The following is a 21319-nucleotide window of genomic DNA, read 5'->3' as shown; positions in this document are numbered from 1 at the left end:
AGTCACAAAAGAAACGAAGCCAACTACATTACAGCCACAGAAGAAACGAATTCGAACTACATCACAGCCACAGAAGAAACGAAGCCAACTACATTACAGCCACAGAAGAAACGAATTCGAACTACATCACAGCCACAGAAGAAACGAAGCCAACTATATTAGTCACAGAAGAAACGAAACCTAACTACATTAGAGTCACAGAAGAAACGAAACCTAACCACATTAGAGTCACAGAAGAAACGAAGCCAACTACATTACAGCCACAGAAGAAACGAATTCGAACTACATCACAGCCACAGAAGAAACGAAGCCAACTACATTAGTCACAGAAGAAACGAACATTAGAGCCACAGAAGAAGCCGACTACATTACAGACACAGAAGAAACTAATTCGAACTACATCACAGCCACAGAAGAAACGAAGTCAACTATATTACAGCCATAGAAAAACTAATTCGAACTATATCACAGCCACAGAAGAAACGAAGTCAACTACATTACAGCCATAGAAAAAACGAAACCGAACTGCATCACAGTCACAGAAGAAACGAAGCCTGAGTACACGAGAGCCAGTGCAGGAAAGTAGGAACGGAAAATATGATTTAACATTGGCGGTGCGCTGAAAGCAATAGCCCACAAGAGAACAAACTCTTGTTCTTAATATAGGATGCACCATAATAGTATACCCTCAACTGTTTGAAAGTATTTTTTCCCTATGCTTAGGTGTAAACATTTTTAAAACGTGAGAACATGAAACCCGTGTAATAACAAAAGTCAGTCTTTTGAAATAAGTTGTGGCAAAGGAAACTAAACGAGCGTGTTGTCGCGTGCTGAATTATTGGGGTACTGGGCTCCTCCCACGACATTCATCACTGCGGTCAGCAACCTGTGGACTGTCCATCAACGATAACTTTGCTGAACCCCCTCCCCTCTCCTCAAAGGAATACAGAAACATGCATCATAGTTGTAACATGACATCTGTTCTCTGTCGTGTCGTGTTACCCAACTCCGCGTCAATCAGAGAGGGCAGCACAAGCGGACAGCGTGATTGCTTCCTACTACGAATGTCTTTGGATCGAATGTAAAATATATGTGAATTCTTAACTTTGCCAAAACATAATCGTTTCTAAATCTTCTAGCAATTTTTAAGTTGTACTCTATTTATTGCTACTTTTTTTAATCAAAGCTGTCTTTCCTGGTTTCTTCAGATATACTCCTTAAGAAAAAACATTAAATGCTGAAATGAGGGAAGACAGTTGAATTCGTTACATGGAAGTGAGTATTGGAAAACTGAAGCAACAGACAAAAATGAAAGGCAGTCAGTACAGATGAATTGCTTAAGATCAGTTGGAGACTGCACTAGACTATATATCATATTATGAATGAAGATATTAATAAAGAGCTTAAAATACAATCAACAGAAGAAAGAGGGAATTAACACAGACTAAAAATTGTGTAAACCATCTTGGTACAATTGCCAACGAAGAAATGTCATATAAAGCTGTAGGCCTGCTTATGGTTGTTAACGTACCCATCACATGCATTTGTAAGAGCAAGGAATATTCAGAAGCAGAGGTACGCATTTCGGAAGTTTCTGTATTCCCGTACGGATTATGCCTATTCATCCTTACGCAAACGAGACTCTGCGGACAAAGTCTTGGCTGTATAGCAACTGTATCTTGTATCAAAGAACTGCCGGGGCACGCGGTAGCGCAGTTGGTTGAGGCACTATGCTACAAGCCGGAAGGTCGCGGGTTCAAGTCCCGATGAGGTCATTGGATTTTTCTCAATTGACCTAATCCTTCCAGCCGCACTATGGCCCTGGGGTCGACTCAGCCTCTAACAGAAATGAGTACCAGGAATATTCTTCGAATATTCTTGAGGGTAAAGGGCGGCCGGCGCGTAGGGCTGACAACCTTGCCGCCATCTATGAGCTGATTGTCTAGAAAATGTGGAAACCTCAACATCTCACAACCCTATGGGCCTCCACGGCCTGTTACAGGGATACCTTTACTTTACTTTTTACTTTTATGAAAGAAACGCCACCTTCATGAATTATGTTAGGTTAGATTAAGATGCAAAAATTTTGAACTTTGAATTTGATTTTTGGTACACTGGCTTTGAAATATAACAAGTACATTAAAATAAACAAAACGCTACAAATGGGATGATATGTATATATTTCTTTCACGGCTAAAATATTTCAAATCTAAATGTATTTTCCCATTCTTTCTCAAGGACCTCCTCTGTCGTCATAAACGAAGTATAAAAAAATAGATTAATTCCCTTTCCGCCTCTTTGTGTCGCCACACTCGTTACCAGAGCTCGTAACATATGAGGAAACATTAAGGACTTTGTCTTCAGGCGTTGACGTCCGTATCTCGACATAACCAGCTCAATGTCTAGCTAGAAATATGAACAAAAATAATGAGCACGTTGATTTCAACGCCTGTTCTGTAGTAGGGCCTATAACATAGGCCCTGTATTGATTCTGCATTTAGTCAAAGCACCCCCTTGGGGGGGGGCACAAGGTTGAGAGAGCGTTTTGAAGAACGGAGAGAGATGAAAAGTTAAAAAAAGATTTTTAAGCGGGGATTGGGAGGGGAACATTCATTTCTCTCCTACTTTCCTTTCTTAAGGAAAGAAAGACTTGTGGGATGACAATCCGTCTGTGACTCCCTACCCTTTTGAAATTTTGAACAAGGATGACCGAATTTTACGATACATGGCATGAATGTTTTGCCATAGGAGCAACCCCAACATCGGTTTTAAGTCTCCACAATCAGTAATAAAAACATGACGGACGAGAATTTCTGAGGTGGAAGCGACATTTGTGTCACTTTGAATCGCAAAAAGATGAAAGGTAGTAAAAATCTCCGTGGCTTTAGTCGGCAAGCGAACTTACCGACCGAGCGACCACCGCTTGTCGGCGAAGTTAGTGCCAACTTTAGCGGATAGAGGGTGTCGCGTGGTCAGCGCAACGAATCCCCACGACCGTTAATCTCGGTTTTCTAGACCGGAGCAGTTATTTCCTTGAAATAGCTCCTCAGTTATCCTCACGAGGCTGAGTGGACCCCGTTTCAGATCCACTACTTCTCAGGAAATCTGGTAGCACCGCGAATCGAACCCGGGACCTCTGGATCTGTAGCCAGGAACTCTGACCACTAGACCACAGGGACGGTCAAGGTGTTGAGTAGGTCTAAGAAAAATACACAACTTTTATAAAGATAATTTTTATACAATGTAAAATAAGAAAATGTCGACCGCGCAAACATTGCCTTTAGTTTTCGGTTTAATGGCGATAATTAATGAACCATTGCAGCTAGTCATGTGAAGTCTGGTACGGAGACAGATCATAAACATAACTACATATAATAAATTAATTGCTGTTTGTAAATTAGAAGTTACTAACGCGGTGCCGATAAAATCTCTACTCAAGTTGGTTGAGGCACTATGCTACAAGTCGGAAGATCGCGTGTTCGAGTCCCAGTGGGGTGATTTTTTTTTTTCAATTTATCTAGTCCTTTCAGCCGCATTATGGTCCTGGGTTCTACTTAGCCTCTGACAGAAATGAATACCAGGGATTTTCCTGGGGGGTAAAGGTAGGCCGGCACGTAAGACTGACAACCTTACAGCCATCTGTGAGCTGACTGTCTAGACAAAATATAGGAGTATTGACGTCTCACAACCCTATGGGCCCTCACGGCCTGTTACAGGGTCAGCTTGGCGCATAAGGCTGACAACCTCACCGCCATCTGTGAGCTGAGTGTCTAGAGCAAATGTGGGAGCCTCGACGTCTCACAACCCTATGGGCCCTCACGGCCTGTTACAGGGTCAGCTTGGCGCATAAGGCTGACAACCTCACCGCCATCTGTGAGCCGAGTGTCTAGAGAAAATGTGGGAGCCTCGACGTCTCACAACCCTATGGGCCTCCACGGCCTGTTGCAGAGATAGCTTCTTCTTCAGCTTCGCACAAGAAATAAATTAGCGATACATAATAGCAATAGATGTGTACGACTAGAAGTTAATGCCATAGGAAAATAAGCTTTAAGAATTAGGCTTGGAACTTCCTGTTGTGAGAGCTCTCAAATTTTATCCATACGCCTTGTGATCACAGCGTGAAAGAAAAGAGGTCTTCAGTGGGGGTGGGTAAAAGCTTTGATATAACAGGAAGTTCTCCGAGTGACTAGCAGTACCAACTGTGTTTATCAGACTAAATTTAAATTAAGCTAAATGTCTGAATTTTGCTTATCAAATACTGAGAATATCAGAGTTTCTGATTTCTGAATTATGCTTACCAGAAATTGGATAAGATCATCTTTTCTATTAAATATTTAAAAGTTAAATTTCTACCACCAGGAAAGCACACCGCATTTCCGTTACAAAGATTAGTTATTAATGATCTTTGAGAAAAAAATTGCTGTTTATCCCAAGAACCAAGTGAAACATATGGATACACTATGTGGCCGAAGTACCGAGCAATGCACAGAAAAAGAAACATTTGAAAGTGTCGTTAAGTAAAACAAGAATAATTAAATGAAAATTAATATTAGAGGTGAATTTCACGTTGTAATTTTTTATGCAGAAGCAATCGGGATAGAGATCATCTTGTCTTCCTTTATCCTTGACATTCAACTGTTACATTTTGCTACCTCTTGTTGCGTCACAGAACAGCCATAGCGCCCGGTGTTTTGAACCCCCCTGCCAGGTTCAGGCCAAGAGGTTAATGGTGCAGTGTTTACCCCTAACAAGAGCTCCGGAAGAAGTTGTTATTTAACACTTAAGGCTCTTATACCGTGAGAACATCTCCATGTCTTCCCATGCAACTTCACCGCTCTGAATATGGACGGCATCTTCTGCTGGCCTGAACGGTAATCTGTTTATAGATTATAATTCATCTTCGCTCGCCGAATGATTCAGTTACATTTAAGCATAAGATATATACGCGTATTTCAGATGCAAAAGGGCGAAGGTCACGCAATAGATCCTTAATATGGCAGACCGTTTTGCGTTTAATAAAGGGCGAATTCTGTCTAAATGCTATTTAAAATTCGGTTCCTACATGGAAGAAAATATCGCGTCCCAATCTTACGAAAAGTTTACGAAAAGTCATGTTGTTTTTTCTACGATTCATTAAAACCCCGGGGAAAAAAGAAACTCTGTTATGCAGATCAATATCTTGGAGGCTGAAGTAGCGGGTACTGATTACTATTATCCTATAACCGATTAATTTTCGATAATAAACGCTTGTTGATAAATCACAAAGCATTATTTTGCAGGTCTCTGTATGTTCGAAGTGTTAGTAGCTTCATGTTAGCATCGTGTCAGCATAAAATCTTTTAGATCTTAATGTGAAGCGATAGAACGAGTCTTTAGAGCTGAAAGCATTCAATTTTAATAAGTACTTACATGAGTAAATACGTCTCAGTGGCGTAGTGCTTACTTAATTAAACATAGGGACAACTTTGCGTTTACCTTGCACGAGTGAATTTAACAGTTGTTGTTACCAGTATCGTCTTTATCACACGCGTGCGTTAGGAAACAGTTGGTCTCTTTCAAGCAAGTGAAAAGTCATCATCTTCTTTAAAATCCATTGGAATGCCATTTTGAATACCGTTTGTCCATCATCCAGTTAATATTTCTTGTCTGTCTTGACTGATGTTACTAAAAGTTTTGTTCATGTGTCCATTTAAGATTCATGTTGTATCTTATTGATATTACGAATTGTTTTGCAGTAATTCAATCCAGCACCTTCATAAATTGTATTACATTTTACTTTCACCTTTTCAAATTACGGATAAAATAAATAAAAATTAAGGGCTCAGCCGGGATTTGAACCCGGGACCTCCTGCACCCAAAGCAGGAATCATACCCCTAGACCACTGAGCCTATGTTACAGTGTATTATTGTTGTAGCATATCATCGAAGAATCCACCATAAATTTGAGACCTATGAAGCACATACCATTTTATTCGTATACAATTTGTTATTCTTTCTCCATATAAACATATCTTTGTCGGTGACCATCTGTACCTAGTGTTCACCTCCTGTCAGTTCTAGTAATTTCACAGGAATGGAGTCACTTAGTTGGCCGTGACTTATGCTGTACGTCTAAAATAAAGACTAAAAGAATAAACGGGAGTGCAAGCAGATAAAGTGAAATAATTTGATTTAAACATTAAAGCCTAATGTTCTGTATAATAATAAATAGATAAATTTCAAATATTCTCCAGCTTATTCCTAAAAATGCCAGTGGCCTATCTCTTTTGAATTTCAAAATAAGGAGTTTTGCCAAACGATAAGGCCAGAGCTGTTCTTGTGCATAATTTAGCACCACGCCATGAAAGTGTATGGGGAAGTGGAGGTATAGTTCCATGCATTCATATCCTCGGCACTACATGAAGGTGCATGCTTAATTTCACGCATCTGATTCGTGGTTCCACGTCCCTGTCGCTGAACTCCGGGAACAGATCCGGATACCTATTGGTGAAGAGATTTGATGTGCTCCAGAATAATACTGCCCCTCAGCCTTCCCACCGGGAATCGAACTGCGCTGTCCAGCCCGTCCAGGCGGTCAAGGCGGTCAAGGCAGTTATGCCAATATAATCGCAATTCATTGCTATAGTCAAAGTAAACCGCTTGGATTTTAATGCTCATGTATAGAGATATAAGTTCAGATGAAGTTCACAATACTACAAAACTGAATACTGAAGAAGGATGGCAGCTGCTCCACTGGTAACCAGCAGAAGAGGATAATCCCTGGAATTGGTATATAACGTAGATATATTTTTCAAGCATTGGCAATTATACACAGAATCCACAGAATGGAGTATTCTGTGGAATGGAGAGTGTGTTGAGGTTGCAGTCTGTGGTTAATACGTGTTTGCTATCGAATTTAATTTACATTCATTACAAGTCACGGCAAAACGACGGGAAATTTTAATACGTAAAGAAACAAAGCCTGTACATGTGTACTATACTTCTTTGCGCTTCCTTGTAACAGAAGTGGGCTGTGGTAAGGGCAAATGAGAATATTGACTTACTTCAGAACTGGAAATACAATGGAAATAATGTGGAGGGTAAAGAACAAAGTCCGATGTGTCCAGCTGATATGAGTTTGGAGATTCCGTTTAAATTTTGAACTTTTAAAACATGGAGTGCAATGATGATTCAGATTTGTATAGGTTAGAAGGTAGTAAAAATGAAAGAGGTGGCCTTATCATCAAGAGAAAGCCGCCCGAAGATGGGGTATTTAAGGCCCCGGCTCCGAAGAAATCCATCCTTGGATTGGATAAATTAGCAGGTAGCGTGTGGCATAATTGAAGAGTTTTTTTGTTTCTTGTTTTGATGGTTTTTGGAACATGAGTCCTTCCTTAAAAATAATCTTGGGTACAGTATTATGTGTTCCTAATTCATATAACTTAAGAACAAAACGTATTGTGAAATAAATTATATTGATGTTTGTCCATTGTCATGAGTTTTGTTAATCAGTTTTTATTTCCAGCTTTGCGAAGGAAGCAGAAAGAAGACGCAGAAGAATCTGAAACAAAGAAGTCCAAGGTGATTTCTTATATGGATGAAGACGATGGAAAAGAAGTTCAGCATGATGTGGAAAAGAAGGAGAGGAAAAGAAAGGAAAGGTTAGTTTTTCTGATGTCAGAAAATCTGTCTTGTTTGACACAGATTCTCAGTCAAAAAATTTGAATACAAACTACATTTAAGCAATTTAAGACCGTTTTTACTGATCATCCTAGAATATTCAGGAAATAATCTTAATTTTTAATATTAATATTAATTTAACTAAAAAATAAGTATTCGTCTGGCTTTGATGAGATTCTGGCATCATTAATTAAACACTGCATACAGTTTATAAATAAACCGTTAACTTTCATATTTAATCTCTCATTAAACACAGGTACCTTTCCAAATTTGATGAAGATTGCCAAAGTACGGCCTATTCTAAAGAAGGGCCGAATTCAAGATATTACTAATTATAGACCAATTTCAGTTCTTCCTGCATTTTCCAAAATCTTTGAAACTTTAATACACAATAGAGTTATAAGTTTTTTAAATAAATATAATTTGATTTCTAGTGCCCAAAATGGTTTCCGAGCTAATAAATCTACCTATACTGCTATCCAGTCTTTTCTTGAGGACATTTTGACAACATTAGATTCAAAACGATTTGCCATGGGCGTATTTTTAGATCTTACAAAAGCCTTCGATGTAATAAACCATGACCAGTTACTTACTAAATTGGACTTGTATGGGCTTAGAGGAAAAATCCATGAGTGGATGACCTCGTATCTAACGAATAGATTCCAATATGTAGAAATTTATCACCAGGACCATGTATCCTGTTATTCTAAGTCCTTTACCTCGTCACTTAAGGAAATTAAACATGGTGTTCCGCAGGGATCTGTTTTGGGTCCTCTGTTGTTTTTATTATTCATTAATGATTTGCCACATGCTATACCTCAGGCTAAGGTTGTACTATTTGCAGATGACACTAATATATTGTTCACTGATAACTCTCTTAGTTCTTTAAATATAAAAATCAAAAAGGTTATTGATCAACTAGAAAGTTGGTTTAATGTGAATCAACTTTTTGTTAACACTGACAAGACCAAAGTATTATTTTTCCATGGAAAAGGATCTACTTCTAGGAACAGACCGGTCATACGTTTATTCAATAGGGAATTAGTATATTCATCTTCGGTGAAATTCTTGGGTATTGATATCTCTGAAAATTTGAGCTGGTTGAATCACACTCAATATATCTGCCTTAAGCTGAGCAAGGCTCTATATCTGATCAAATCTTTACGTAATTCTGTTAGGTTACAGGTATTAAGAAATGTATATTTTACTAAATTTGAATCCATATTTAAGTATGGTATTATGTTTTGGGGTGGTGGAGGTAAAGAGATAGATACAGTTTTTAAAGTACAAAAAAAATGCATAAGAGCCATTATGGGCGTTGATAATCGGGCATCCTGCAGAAGGCTGTTTGGTGAGTTAGAAATTTTAACTGTTACTTCTTTGTATATACTGGAGATTTTATGTTTTATCATAAAAAATAGAATCTATACAACTCTGAACTCTGATGTGCATAATTACAATACAAAGCATAAACATAATCTGTATGCCCAACATTGTAATACAAATCGTTGTAAGAGAAGTGTGATAAACATGGGCATAAAACTATACAATAATCTTCCTATGGAGTTAAAGAATGTATCTGATTTTAAAGTGTTTAGGAGGAAATTGAAGTGTTATTTGTTGCATAATGCCTTCTACTCTCTTCAGGAGTTTTTTTATATGTAAGATGTTGAATTAAATGACTGTAATTGTCTGTTAATGCATGTGCTGGTGGTTTTCTTTTATATAATATATTTAAGTATTTATGTATTCTTTGATTATGTTAGGTGTGATTGTTATTAAATCTGTATATTCCCTTTGACTTTATCCGATTGTATATTTTACAGTTATGGATGTAAATAAAGTTATGAATTATGAATTATGAATTAAGGACAGTCAGTCAGTAGGTCACAAGTGGAAGTACAGCAGCTGTAATGGATGTAATAGGTTTTCTATGTGTATCACTGGGTAACAGTACAGTCTAACTTCATAACAGTCTAGGTAGCAGATATTTTTTATTTTTATTTATTTTTTTATTTCGTTTCTGTAGATCATTGTTACATGATATAGGACAAGTCAGTTACTATACATTGGCTGATTACATTAAGAGAATAAGTCACAATACTTACAGTCGTTTACAATAGTTAAGAGTTCATATAGTGTGAGGTGGAATCCATATTAGGTCCCCTCGGCATGTCGGCTTCCATATGTCCTATTGTACCTGTACCGGTGATAATGCTTATGGAGAATTTGATGGAATGAGGATTGGCAGGGGAACCAAAGTACTCGGGGAAAACCTGCCCCAGCGCCATTTTGTCCATCACAAATCCAGCTTGACTAGACCGCAGCAGTGGGAAGCCAGCGACTAACCACTTAAGCATGCATGCGTATGTACAGAGACTGGTTTCAGTAGTCAAAATGGCGACCATTCTGGAGGATTGTACTGCTGAAAGTGTCCTGATGTGTGTTTTTTGTGGGCAGAAGGGCTCAGTGCAAAGGATATGCATGAAGAGTATTTCCTGTTTATGGTGGGAAGTGTAAAGTGGTTCACTACTGGGTTGAGAAATTCCCTCATGGATATTCAGAAGTCGCATATGACGCAACGAAGGCATGGAAGTGGCTGAGACAACAGACAAAAGGCTCCTATGCAGTGGGATTCAACACACTGGTAAAGTGATGGAACAAGTGTGTTGGTGGAGGATATGTCAAGGAATACATGTTTCTTTTCAGGTTCGAATATGGCATGTTTTACATTTTATATCTATTTGTGACCTATTTACTGACTCTTCCTTGTATGTCATATATATGTATTTTTTTTTTAAATTTTGGTTGTATTCTTTTTAAAAAAAATAGGGGGTGGGGTGATATAGATGCCTGGCTTGCCACCTCATACTGGCATCCATGGTCTCTAGCTGGAGCATGGTTGTAGAAATGATATAGGTAGGATATATTTTATGCATGTATTAAGGAATGAGTGTCCTTGCATAGTAATTACTAATACATTGTGATCCAAGATAGCTCAGTAAGTAAAGTGACTGTCCGCAGATTGGTTGACTAGGATTTGATTCTCATAATGGGTAGTGTTTCAGTCTTTTGACATCACATTCAGGTCAGCTGTGGGGCTTACCCTGCCTCTTACCTAATGATTACTGGCATCTTTTTCCTGGGGTAAATAAAACAAAGTCTGAAGAGAAATTCACTTCTGTTTCATGCTGAGGACTAGAATATTTGGATTTGACTGTGTGCATGTTCATGGTTAGGCACAGCTGTAACTTTATATCTTTTTGTTATGTTATATAAAAATGTGTTTATGTCTTGAGATTGCAGTCACCTTGGATGTGATATGATGTAAGTAAGCAAATAAGAACTTCAACTCTCACTTTTTATATTTTTGCTTAATCTCTGTTTTATAGAAACTACCGCCCAGCTCATGTGGAAACTCCGTCATACACGGGTGGCATATCAAAAGAAGCTCGTGACAGGTTAGTGGAGCGGATGCAGAAGAACAAGGAACGCAGTGTGTTGCAGGCCTCTTCCAAGGGCATAGATCAGGAGAAGGAACGAGATCACAATGAGAAGAACCATGACAAACATCGACACTCTCATGATAAAGAGAGGGGTTCACGTGACAGAGGTAACGAGGGAGTTATTAGTTCTGCTGATGTCAGTGCTTGACGTTACTCTGCTGCTGGAGTGCAGCATTAAATGTGTCTTGTGTGATTATCATTAGTGCTGTAAAGATTATCTCCGACATTGTTGCATTTGTATTGTCATGTGTAGAAGGTTGCAGTCAATATATTAAATAAAGATGATTCTGCCATCTGTAGGCAGTCTGATGAGTTATGTGTACTGTTTTGTGCCTCAGTTAATTTTCCTATAAGCATTTCTGAAGTGTTATTTTATTCAGTATGACACAGAAAAGAAAGACCTGTTTGTATGAGTTGATACTTTCATTGATGGTGCATTAGGCTGTTGTCTGTTCATGTCTTTCTTATTATGGTCCCTTTGGATCAATCTTGTACTCATTCTGAAAAATGATGTTTCAGATAGAGACAGGGTTAAGAGGAGAGATCACAGGGATAGGAGAGGTCGAGACAGGGACAGTCAAAGGAGTTCAGTTAGGAGTGGTCGAGACAGGGGGTCTTCCAGGTCAGATTGGAGCGAAACACCACGCTTTAAGGATGAGCCACTTACTCCGAACATAAAAATAAAGGACTCACCATCCAGGTAAGGGCTGCTGTTCAAACAGTGTCACTTGGGGGAATCATTTTCAGTTTACCAATACTTGTAGATAGCTGGGATATCTCTGTCGATGTAGCGAATGAGCTTACAGGTGGATGACTGAGGAATTGGTTTGATTCCTAGTAGGGACAAGAGATTTTTTTCCTTCTCTTCAGGTCTTAGACTGGCTCTAGGGTTCACTCTGTCTCCTGTGCAATTGATGTCATGGTATGTCTCCCTGGTGATGAAATAGCGGAAGGGTGAAGTTGACCACTCACCTCTACTAATTTTCATGGTGTATGCTTAATTAAGCATAGGGACAACTTTGCCTTACCATACAAAAATCTGTGGTTGAGTAGTTAGTACTTTTAGTTTGAATATGCTGGAAGTCCAGGTTGAATTTCTCAATCTGGAGACTGGAAATCATCACTAAGATATTCTGTGATTTGCCTCACTCCCCGGAGGTAAACTCTGGAGTAACACTTTAAAATAGGCCATGTCAGCTGCTTATTTCCACATAGTTTTCAATTTCTCAATCAATAATCCTACCATTTGGTTGTGTGAAATAAACACAGCTTGAAAAATGTCAGTAAATAAAACTAAAAACCAAATCATTAATTTTTTTAGTTGTGAGCCATGATTTTGCACTTCCTGCAAGACAAGTAGGTGAGTATATCTTGAGCTGTGTGTATGCTGTGGTGTGTTCTGGGCTGAGTTGTTTTATTACTGCCCAGTGTTTTTACTAGGGTCCACTGAATTTTCCTGTGGAAGCACAAGTGTGCCATAAATAGTGGGGCCCTGAAGTGGGAGCTTGTGTTTTATCTGAAGGAAAAAGCACTGGAGGGGAGTGGTGCATCACAACTGTATAGTTAATTTTCTCGCATCTTCCCCATGACTAATCCACATACCCTTTTATTAATCCTTCTTTCTGTTAGTGAATTTGACGATATCCTGTAGGAATTCAGTTGACCCTGGCCTTCTCTGAAATATTCTAGGACAGCAATTAGTTAATTAATGAAGTAGTTATAGCAAAATCCCCACATAAGGATCCTCAGGATGCAGTGGATTTGAACACTAAACCGAGAAATGTTTTAAAATGAGAGACATCAGATGTGGGGGGATTTCAGTGGAGCCAGTTAGTAAGCATATTGCTGCATTGTGTTGCACTGAGTAGATCTGACTTTGCATTTTGCTTTTGTGCTGTCTCTGTGTAATGTCAGTTACTGTTCTCTCGTCATTTTCTCTTTACTGACACCACATGTTTGGGCCTAAAAAGCCATCATCAGGTGTACAGGTTGTTGTGATTAAGGAATCTGCTGCCCATGGTAATGCTGTTGAAGCAGATTCCTTAATCACAACAACCTGTACACCTGATGATGGCTTTTTAGGCCCAAACATGTAAAAAGGTAAAGTTGTCCCTGTGCTTAACTAATTAAGCACTACACCATGAAGGTGTATGGGGGAGTGGATGTATAGATCCACATTTTCTTGACCTCAGCACTAGCTGTAGGTGAGTGGTCAGCTTCATGCTCGGGCCACTCTACCCCCAGGGAAAGAGCTTGTAGTACCCATTGGATAGGAAGTTGGGTCGACCCCAGCAACAGTCTGGACAATGTGGAGAAGAATAAATTCTCGACCCCTACTGGGATTTGAACTCTGACTTCTCGGTCATTCAACCTGTAGCCAGTTGCTATACTGACTACGCTATCCCAGGCCCAAACATGTAGTGTAAATAAAGAGAAAACGAGGAGAGAATAGTAACTGACATTATATGTAGGTGACGAAAGGAAAACGCAAAGTCAGCTTGTAATTCAAGATTTGATCCACATGTCCTCATGCAGCTATGGTATAATAACTCTGTTTTAATTGACTTTGTCTTCAGAACCAGCTGGGATGAGGACGATCCTGTTCCTTCTCGTCGCTCCAGCTGGGACTTGCCTACACCAGTTGCGGGACGACCTGATGTTGACTGGTCAGAGAGAAGCTCCCGAAGAGGCACAGATAAGCCAGACCGCAAACAGAGACATGATGATACCCCACGACCCACTCCTGCTCACAAGTACAACTCCTGGGCCAGAGATCGAAAGAAAAGTGGAGCAACTCCATTACCTGGCAGAGGTAGCTAAAATGAGATAGCCTTTTTGTATTTAATAGTATAAATTTTGTTTCAACAATAGAAACAAAGCCAATGTTCTGCCAAGGCGATATATTGCAGACAGAGCTGTACTGCTGTAAAGTGTTTCATGTTACCCAGATAATTTTTTTTCTTGTATTTTACTAATTATTTTATGTTGTAAACTATAGAATAAAATTGGATTTGAGATTCTCATAGTGGTGGCAATGATCAGACTGATCTCTTGGGTTGTAACACTGTGTACCTTGGTAGAAGTCCACTGATAGTTTCCGAGGAAACTGGAAGATCATAATCTTTGGTTTATATAAAAGTTGTAGATCTGTATGGGATTTGTATATTGAATCTTGTGTACATTTTTTATATGAGGATCTTTTTCTGAGAAAGTCAGTGGAGTTCAGTTGCTTGTAGACTGTAGTTCTGTGTTCGGAAGAAGTGCTTAAGAAAATGGTAGGTTTCAATATGGGTGAAGTTATTTTTGTGGGAATGTTATATAACAGGGAATTTTGTGATGTATGCAAATTGTCTAATGTTATTAGGACAGTAGGGTCATGTGGAGGAAAAGGTGTGGAATATCGGCCAGTTATAGACCCGAAGAACTGATGACTGTATTAGGATTATCCTTGGTAAAAGAGATAGTGAGGATGAGGAGTGGATGAAACTGGTTTTGATTTGTGTCTAGTGTTGGCGCTTTGTGTTGCGTGATTGTTTAATGGAAGTTAAAGTGTTTGCTTTTCCTGCCCCCAGAGAATGATGTGCAGTGGGCATCGAATGAGGACCGGGAGTTGTGGGAGGAGGAACAGAAGAGACTGGACAGGGAATGGTATGCAATAGACGAAGGGTATGATGGCGATAACAACCCATTTGCTAATCTAAGTGAGGACTACACGAAAAAGAAGGAAGAACAGTTGGAACAAAGGAGAAAGAAGCGTATGTCAGCACAGCAGCGACAGATTAACAAGGTAATTTGGGATTTTATTTCCGAAATATTATGTTTGTAATATGGGTATCCCAAAAAATTGTTTGCAGAAAACTGGTTTCAGGAATTTATACTTTCATTCATCAGATCATAATGATGAGACAGCTGAATTTCTGTATAGTAAATTGTTAACAATAGTGGAAGCTGGTATTCCAGTATTAAACATAATTTTCCAAATGTGTTTTTTAATAGTTTTCCACATCATTCACTTTGATGTTCTTTTACTGCAAATATAGATGTTATTGCAAAGCTACAGGCGTTACACTGCACAGAGCCAGAAATTATTGTCACAATTTAGAATGACTCTAGATGGGGTTTGGATTGGTGAATAGGTTTACTGACCACTTACAGGTTGTAACTACAAATGACTATAACACTATCATTGTTTCCACACTTCACAGTTCACTACAGCACACAGTCTACTATTCTGTCTGTTACGAGACGTTTCCTGGTAACTGCTCCAACAATGGCTATTCCTTTGCCTCTGGCTCGGGTCCTCCGTTCACTGACTCCTGCACAGAACTGACTCTCAACTGACTAAGCTCCAAACCTCGTCTCGCTTATAACATTTTGGCACAAACCACATAGAAAACAGTTCTTGTTGTAGAGGCATATTTACCATACCATTGCATAACAGTGGTTGCTGTTTACAGAGTCACCACTTAGCAGCAGGTCTGTATGCCAGATTATTTTTACTTATATTATGTTAAATGTTCAGTGTATTAAAAATGTTTCAAATAAAAGCTACAAATCTTAATGAGATCAATATTGCACATTATGCATTGATTTGTTGTACAGTGAGCCCCATTTGAAGAATTCGATAAATTTGTGTGTTACAGTAGTTTGTTGCTGTTTGTCTGGTGCCACAAGCTGTGGTTGGTGTTGACCTTTCAGCCCTCTGCCCATCTGGGCAAGGGACAAGAATCCATTTCTGAAGGGGGGAGGGCACCCACGATGCAGATTCTGTTACACCCTATGGTAGGATGAATGTGAGAATAATGGTCAGCAGAGGGTTGTGTTACGAAAATTTATGGTGTGATCAAAACAAAGAGGATGAGATAGGTGGGACATCTACCTTGCGTGGGGGAACTGAGAAGTGCATAAAAAATTTTAATTTGAACTCTGGAAGGAAGATCACGTCAAGAGACCTAGGCATAGGAAGCTAGTATTAAAATACATCTTAAAGGAATAAGGTGTAACATGTGAAGTGGATTTAGCTGGCTTAGGATGGGTCCAGTGATCGGCTTTGTTAGCATGATAATAAAGTTTCTGGTTTCATAAAAGGTGGGTTATATCTTGTTCAGATGACTGACTACAGAGTTCTGAGGATCATCTTCCCTCCGTTGAGTTAGTAAATGTTTAGCAGTGGGGTTTATAAATTAACCAGTGTGTTCCAGTACTGAATTTCATCAAAACCAGTTGAGTAATTTTGGAATCAGATGTAAAGGTGGAGAGATCTGACATTGCTGTTGTACATTAACTTTATGCACTCTGTGTGAAGAATCTGTTAATGCTGCAGTCTCTGTAAGTTGTGCTGTGTGTGTGGCGTACTTATTTCAGTGACTGCTGTTATCTGACCATTAATGTGTTTCCAGGACAATGAGCTGTGGGAGCGAAACAGGATGCTGACAAGCGGTGTGGTTCATTCTGTCGATGTGGATGAAGACTTTGATGAAGAGAATGTGGACCGAGTCCATCTTTTAGTACACAATATTGTTCCTCCATTCCTAGATGGCCGCATTGTATTCACAAAACAGCCAGAACCTGTGGTTCCTGTTAAGGTAAGTTATTGAGATTTTGTTGCATCACTTTAATAGGAAGTTCTTGGAAGAACTTAAGATGCCAGCTTATTTACTTTATCAATCTTTACAGTCAGAGAATGGGGGATTTTGATTCTTTCAGTATTACAGAGTTGGCAGCCAGATTTTGCTATGGGAATAACAGTTTATTGTTCAGGAATAGGACATTTTCAGTCTCCCAATACTGTGGTGCTGACAGTGATAGTTTAATTTGGTGTGGGGTGTAATGTTAGAAATACTGAATGAAAATGCTAATTAGTGTCAGGTTAGAGTGTAGGCCTACATCAAATAATGTGTGAATGCTTGTAGCCAAGTGTGACAGCAGAATTATATAGAAGTGAATAATAATAAGGTGAGTAATTCATTGTTAATAACCATGAAGACATTTCTTTTGACCAATAGGACAGTGAAGATGACTCTTGAGGACAGAGCATTGAAACATGTATTTCTAAATATAAATGAGTATGTTTATTTATTGGGGACACACTGTATGGTAATTGATTAAGGCCTTATGCTACAAGCTGGAAGGTCGTGGGTTTGATTCCTGATGGGGTCATTGGATTTTTCATTTGACCTGATCCTTCCAGGTGAACTATGGCCCTGGGATAGACTCAGAGACTGAGCCTCTAAGAGAAATGAGTATCAGGAATCTTCCTGGGAGTAAGGTTGGCCAGTGTGTAAAGTTGACAACCTCACCACCATTTGTGAACAGATTGTCTAGATAATTTGGGAGCCTCAGTGTCTCACAACCCTATGGGCCTGCACNTTTTTTTTTTTTTTTTACATTTATTAATTATGCTGGGCAAGTAATGTAGTTCTCTGCTAATGAAATTTTCTTTATATTCGTTGATCACATTCGAGTTTTCTATATTGTTTTCTTCATATTACCTCTTGTTTTTTGAATAGACATAAAAACAGAAACTAGCTCATGTTATAATTTAGTAAGTTCTATAGTTATGCTCTTAAAGAATAGTTTTTGCAGTGCTGAAATAAATAAACAGTAATTGGTATAGAACAAGGAAATGTGAACATATTGCATTGGTAGCAGAATTCTTACAACATTGAATTTTATGATGGAGGTATGCATTTTTATGAATCAGATGTGGATTGAATTTGGTTATACATATTGAAATTATAAAAGTGTTAAAACTTGTTCTGTGATGTACAGCAAATGCCAGAAATTCTTGTGAATTGAAGGGCTAAAGAACAGACAGAAAGGATAAGTACTGATGAAGAATAGTGTCTTATATGATGTGATGCTGTGTAGTACAGGGTTATTCATAAGTCTGAAACATTCTGAAAATTTACAATAAATAAACTACGGATACCAAATTTTATTACACTGAAATAGAGATAAACTTACCAAGATTTTTCTACATAGTTCACAAATGCTCAATGTGTCCACCTTTGCAGACATCTGTGCGCTAATCCATTTCGTCCCACACCTGTGTCAGCATATCACGGTTGATCAGAGCCACAGCAGTGGTGATACGGTTGTGAAGATCCCTGAGATTAGCAGGCAATGACTTTAAGAAAAGGACTTGGAGAGATTCATTCTCTGTCGGTGTAAGAATTACCATGATATGATGCATAATATATTTGTTGTGAATTTTTAAAATGTTTCACAGACTTATGAATAACCCTGTATTTTAGAAGTTTGTCAGTAATTTGGATGACTGTTGTGCCTCCATCATCAGGGATGAAGAATAAGTCAGATACCAAGAAAGCACTTTGCTTGCCTTACTTTTTAACCTCGAAGATGGAGGCAGCATGCTCCTCTAACCCAGTGATGAACTTCTACCAGTGTACATATGCCACATTCCATTTTTCATAGTTACCTCTGTGAGACCCTCACCTCTCATAAGAAATGTTCATGTTTTACTGTGAATAGGATCCGACATCAGACATGGCAATGGTTGCAAGGAAAGGATCGGCTCTTGTTCGGGCATTCAGAGAGCAGAAGGAAAGAAAGAAGGCGCAGAAGAAGCATTGGGAGATAGCAGGAACCACTATCGGCAACATCATGGGTGTGCAGAAGAAGGAGGAAGAGAAGGATGAAAGAGTGAATGCAGATGATGAAACAGACTACAAAACGGACCAGAAATTTGCAGAACACATGCAGGAAACTGCTGAAGCTTCTAGTGAGTTTGCTAAGAAGAAAACTATTCTTCAGCAGCGGAGGTATCTGCCAGTCTTCGCTGTCAGACAAGAGGTAAGACATGGGGCCCAGCTCCCTTGCTTGTCATAGACGTTAGATGTTCCTAGTTCAGGGGTCAGTTTAAGAGAGTCCTTTTTAGTGACCATTCTGTCAGCAGTTATTATAGTGCATATATTGTATTGTATTGCTTGCAGCTGTTAAATGTGATACGAGAGAACAATGTAGTGATTATAGTGGGTGAGACAGGGAGCGGCAAGACAACACAGCTTACGCAGTACCTTCATGAGGATGGTTATAGTCACTATGGTATGATTGGCTGTACTCAACCTCGCCGTGTTGCAGCCATGTCTGTAGCGAAAAGAGTTTCTGATGAAATGGGCACCCATCTTGGTGAGGAAGTGGGTTATGCCATCAGATTTGAAGATTGTACTTCAGAGGTAAGTTTTTTTTTTTGGGGGGGGCAATATGTCATTGTTCCAGCATGGTGGGTTGTCTTATGATGAAACCTTGCCCATTCTTGTCTGTTTGTCACTGTCCACTCCTCAATTCCATTTCGTTTTTCTTCCCTCACATGGCCTGCCTGTCTTGTCAGTGGTTTTTTATTCAGCATCTTAATTTTTTACAATCTCAGAGGAATCCTGTTGTCAATTATACATAAAATATATGTGTACATACGAGTATGTATCCTCTATTTTTCCAGCAGTTTTTTTTTGAATACGTAATAATAAGTGCATTGTCATTATAAAATATCACTGGAGTTTCTGAGGGTTGGAATTTTCATGGTAGTGACTATTAAGAGTGCTGTCTTGTGGGATATGATGCTGTATAGTTCAATACAAGTTTTGGAGGAATGTACGGCCTCCATCTTCAGGGTTGTAGATAAGTAGAGCTAGCAAGAAGGCGGTTAGCAGCAAGGATAGTGCCTGGAATTTGATGCAATGTAGTATGATTAATATTAAGCAATTTAAAGAGAAACATAGTGTCTCCATCTTTGGGGTAAAAGACTAAGATGAGCTATCAGGAAAGTGGCCAGCCACATCACACCTCAGAAGGTAACACTCTTACTTCATCTCTCATGCCGTGTACAGTGAAATCAACATTTTTAGGTTTCTGTGAAGAATAATGGATAGTAATTTTATTTCAAATAAATGAAAAGCAATTGTTTTACATCATATTGTTTAAGGAGTAGGGTCACTTAACAGCTACCAAATTGCCTGCTGTGTCTTCCTATGCAGAAAACAATGATCAAATATATGACTGATGGTATCCTTCTGAGGGAGTCCCTTCGAGAATCAGACTTGGACAACTACAGTGCCATTATCATGGACGAGGCTCATGAACGTTCTCTCAGCACAGATGTTCTGTTTGGATTATTGCGGGAGGTGAGTACCAAAGTGAACTTCAGTATTCCAGATGCATGCTTCCCTCACTGAAGATGTATACATGTAATATATATGTAAGATTTGAGGTTTTCACGGCGANGCCAGATCCCAGAAGACGACTTTCTTGATAGAATATATATATTTGAAGATGTTCAAAATTTTGCTTCAGAACATGTAATAGAAGAGTTCTGTCTTCTGGGATATAATGCCATGTAGTCTGTTTAAAGTCAGCTGACAATTCAGAGGAACATGTTGCCTCTATCTTCAGGATCAAAGAATAAGCCCTCAGATCCTACATAGCGCTATATCCCAGGAGACGGTACTCTTCATAACCACTGCTGTGAGAGCCTCAGATCCTACACAGCGCTATATCCCAGAAGACAGAACTCTCCATAACCACCGCTGTGAGACCCTCAGATCCTACGCAGCGCTATATCCCAGAAGACAGAACTCTCCATAACCACCGCTGTGAGACCCTCAGATCCTACGCAGCGCTATATCCCAGAAGACAGAACTCTCCATAACCACCGCTGTGAGACCCTCAGATCCTACGCAGCGCTATATCCCAGAAGACAGAACTCTCCATAACCACCGCTGTGAGAACCTCAGATCCTACGCAGCGCTATATCCCAGAAGACAGAACTCTTCATAATGACCGCTGTGAGAACCTCAGATCCTACACAGCGCTACATCCCAGAAGACAGAACTCTTCATAACCACCGCTGTGAGAACCTCAGATCCTACACAGCGCTACATCCCAGAAGACAGAATTCTTCATAACCACTGCTGTGAGAACCTCAGTCCCTACATAGCGATATATCCCAGAAGACAGAACTCTTCATAACCACCGCTGTGAGAACCTCAGATCCTACACAGTGCTACATCCCAGAAGAGAGAACTCTTCATAACCAATGCTGTGAGAACCTCATATCCTACACAGCGCTATATCCCAGAAGAGAGTACTCTTCATAACCACTGCTGTGAGAACCTCAAATCCTACATACATAATAG

The 21319-nt window shown here is 39.3% G+C and overlaps 1 protein-coding gene and 1 non-coding gene across 2 annotated transcripts in view; one reads left to right on the top strand and one right to left on the bottom strand.

Moving 5' to 3' along the window:
* Nucleotides 1-5817: 5817 nt before the first annotated feature.
* On the bottom strand, nt 5818-5889 carry Trnap-ugg. Its single transcript has one exon. It is a non-coding gene; the product is annotated as a tRNA-Pro (tRNA).
* A 946-nt stretch (nt 5890-6835) lies between these two features.
* The window catches only part of LOC111869094 (pre-mRNA-splicing factor ATP-dependent RNA helicase PRP16), a 53734-nt gene continuing 39250 nt past the window's right edge, over nt 6836-21319 (top strand). Inside the window, exons 1-10 of the mRNA XM_023860311.2 lie at nt 6836-7303; nt 7505-7640; nt 11052-11272; nt 11685-11865; nt 13742-13977; nt 14738-14952; nt 16565-16750; nt 18660-18980; nt 19121-19363; nt 20162-20308. Of these exons, the coding sequence (XP_023716079.1) occupies nt 7153-7303; nt 7505-7640; nt 11052-11272; nt 11685-11865; nt 13742-13977; nt 14738-14952; nt 16565-16750; nt 18660-18980; nt 19121-19363; nt 20162-20308 (2037 nt within the window). The 5' untranslated portion in view covers nt 6836-7152. The remainder of the gene's footprint in view (nt 7304-7504; nt 7641-11051; nt 11273-11684; nt 11866-13741; nt 13978-14737; nt 14953-16564; nt 16751-18659; nt 18981-19120; nt 19364-20161; nt 20309-21319) is intronic.

The sequence above is a fragment of the Cryptotermes secundus genome, unplaced genomic scaffold (genome assembly GCF_002891405.2).
Source record: "Cryptotermes secundus unplaced genomic scaffold, Csec_1.0 scaffold546, whole genome shotgun sequence".
Classification (NCBI taxonomy): domain Eukaryota; kingdom Metazoa; phylum Arthropoda; class Insecta; order Blattodea; family Kalotermitidae; genus Cryptotermes; species Cryptotermes secundus.
The sequence above is the reverse complement of the archived record's forward strand: the minus strand, read 5'-3'. Positions and strand labels throughout refer to the sequence as shown.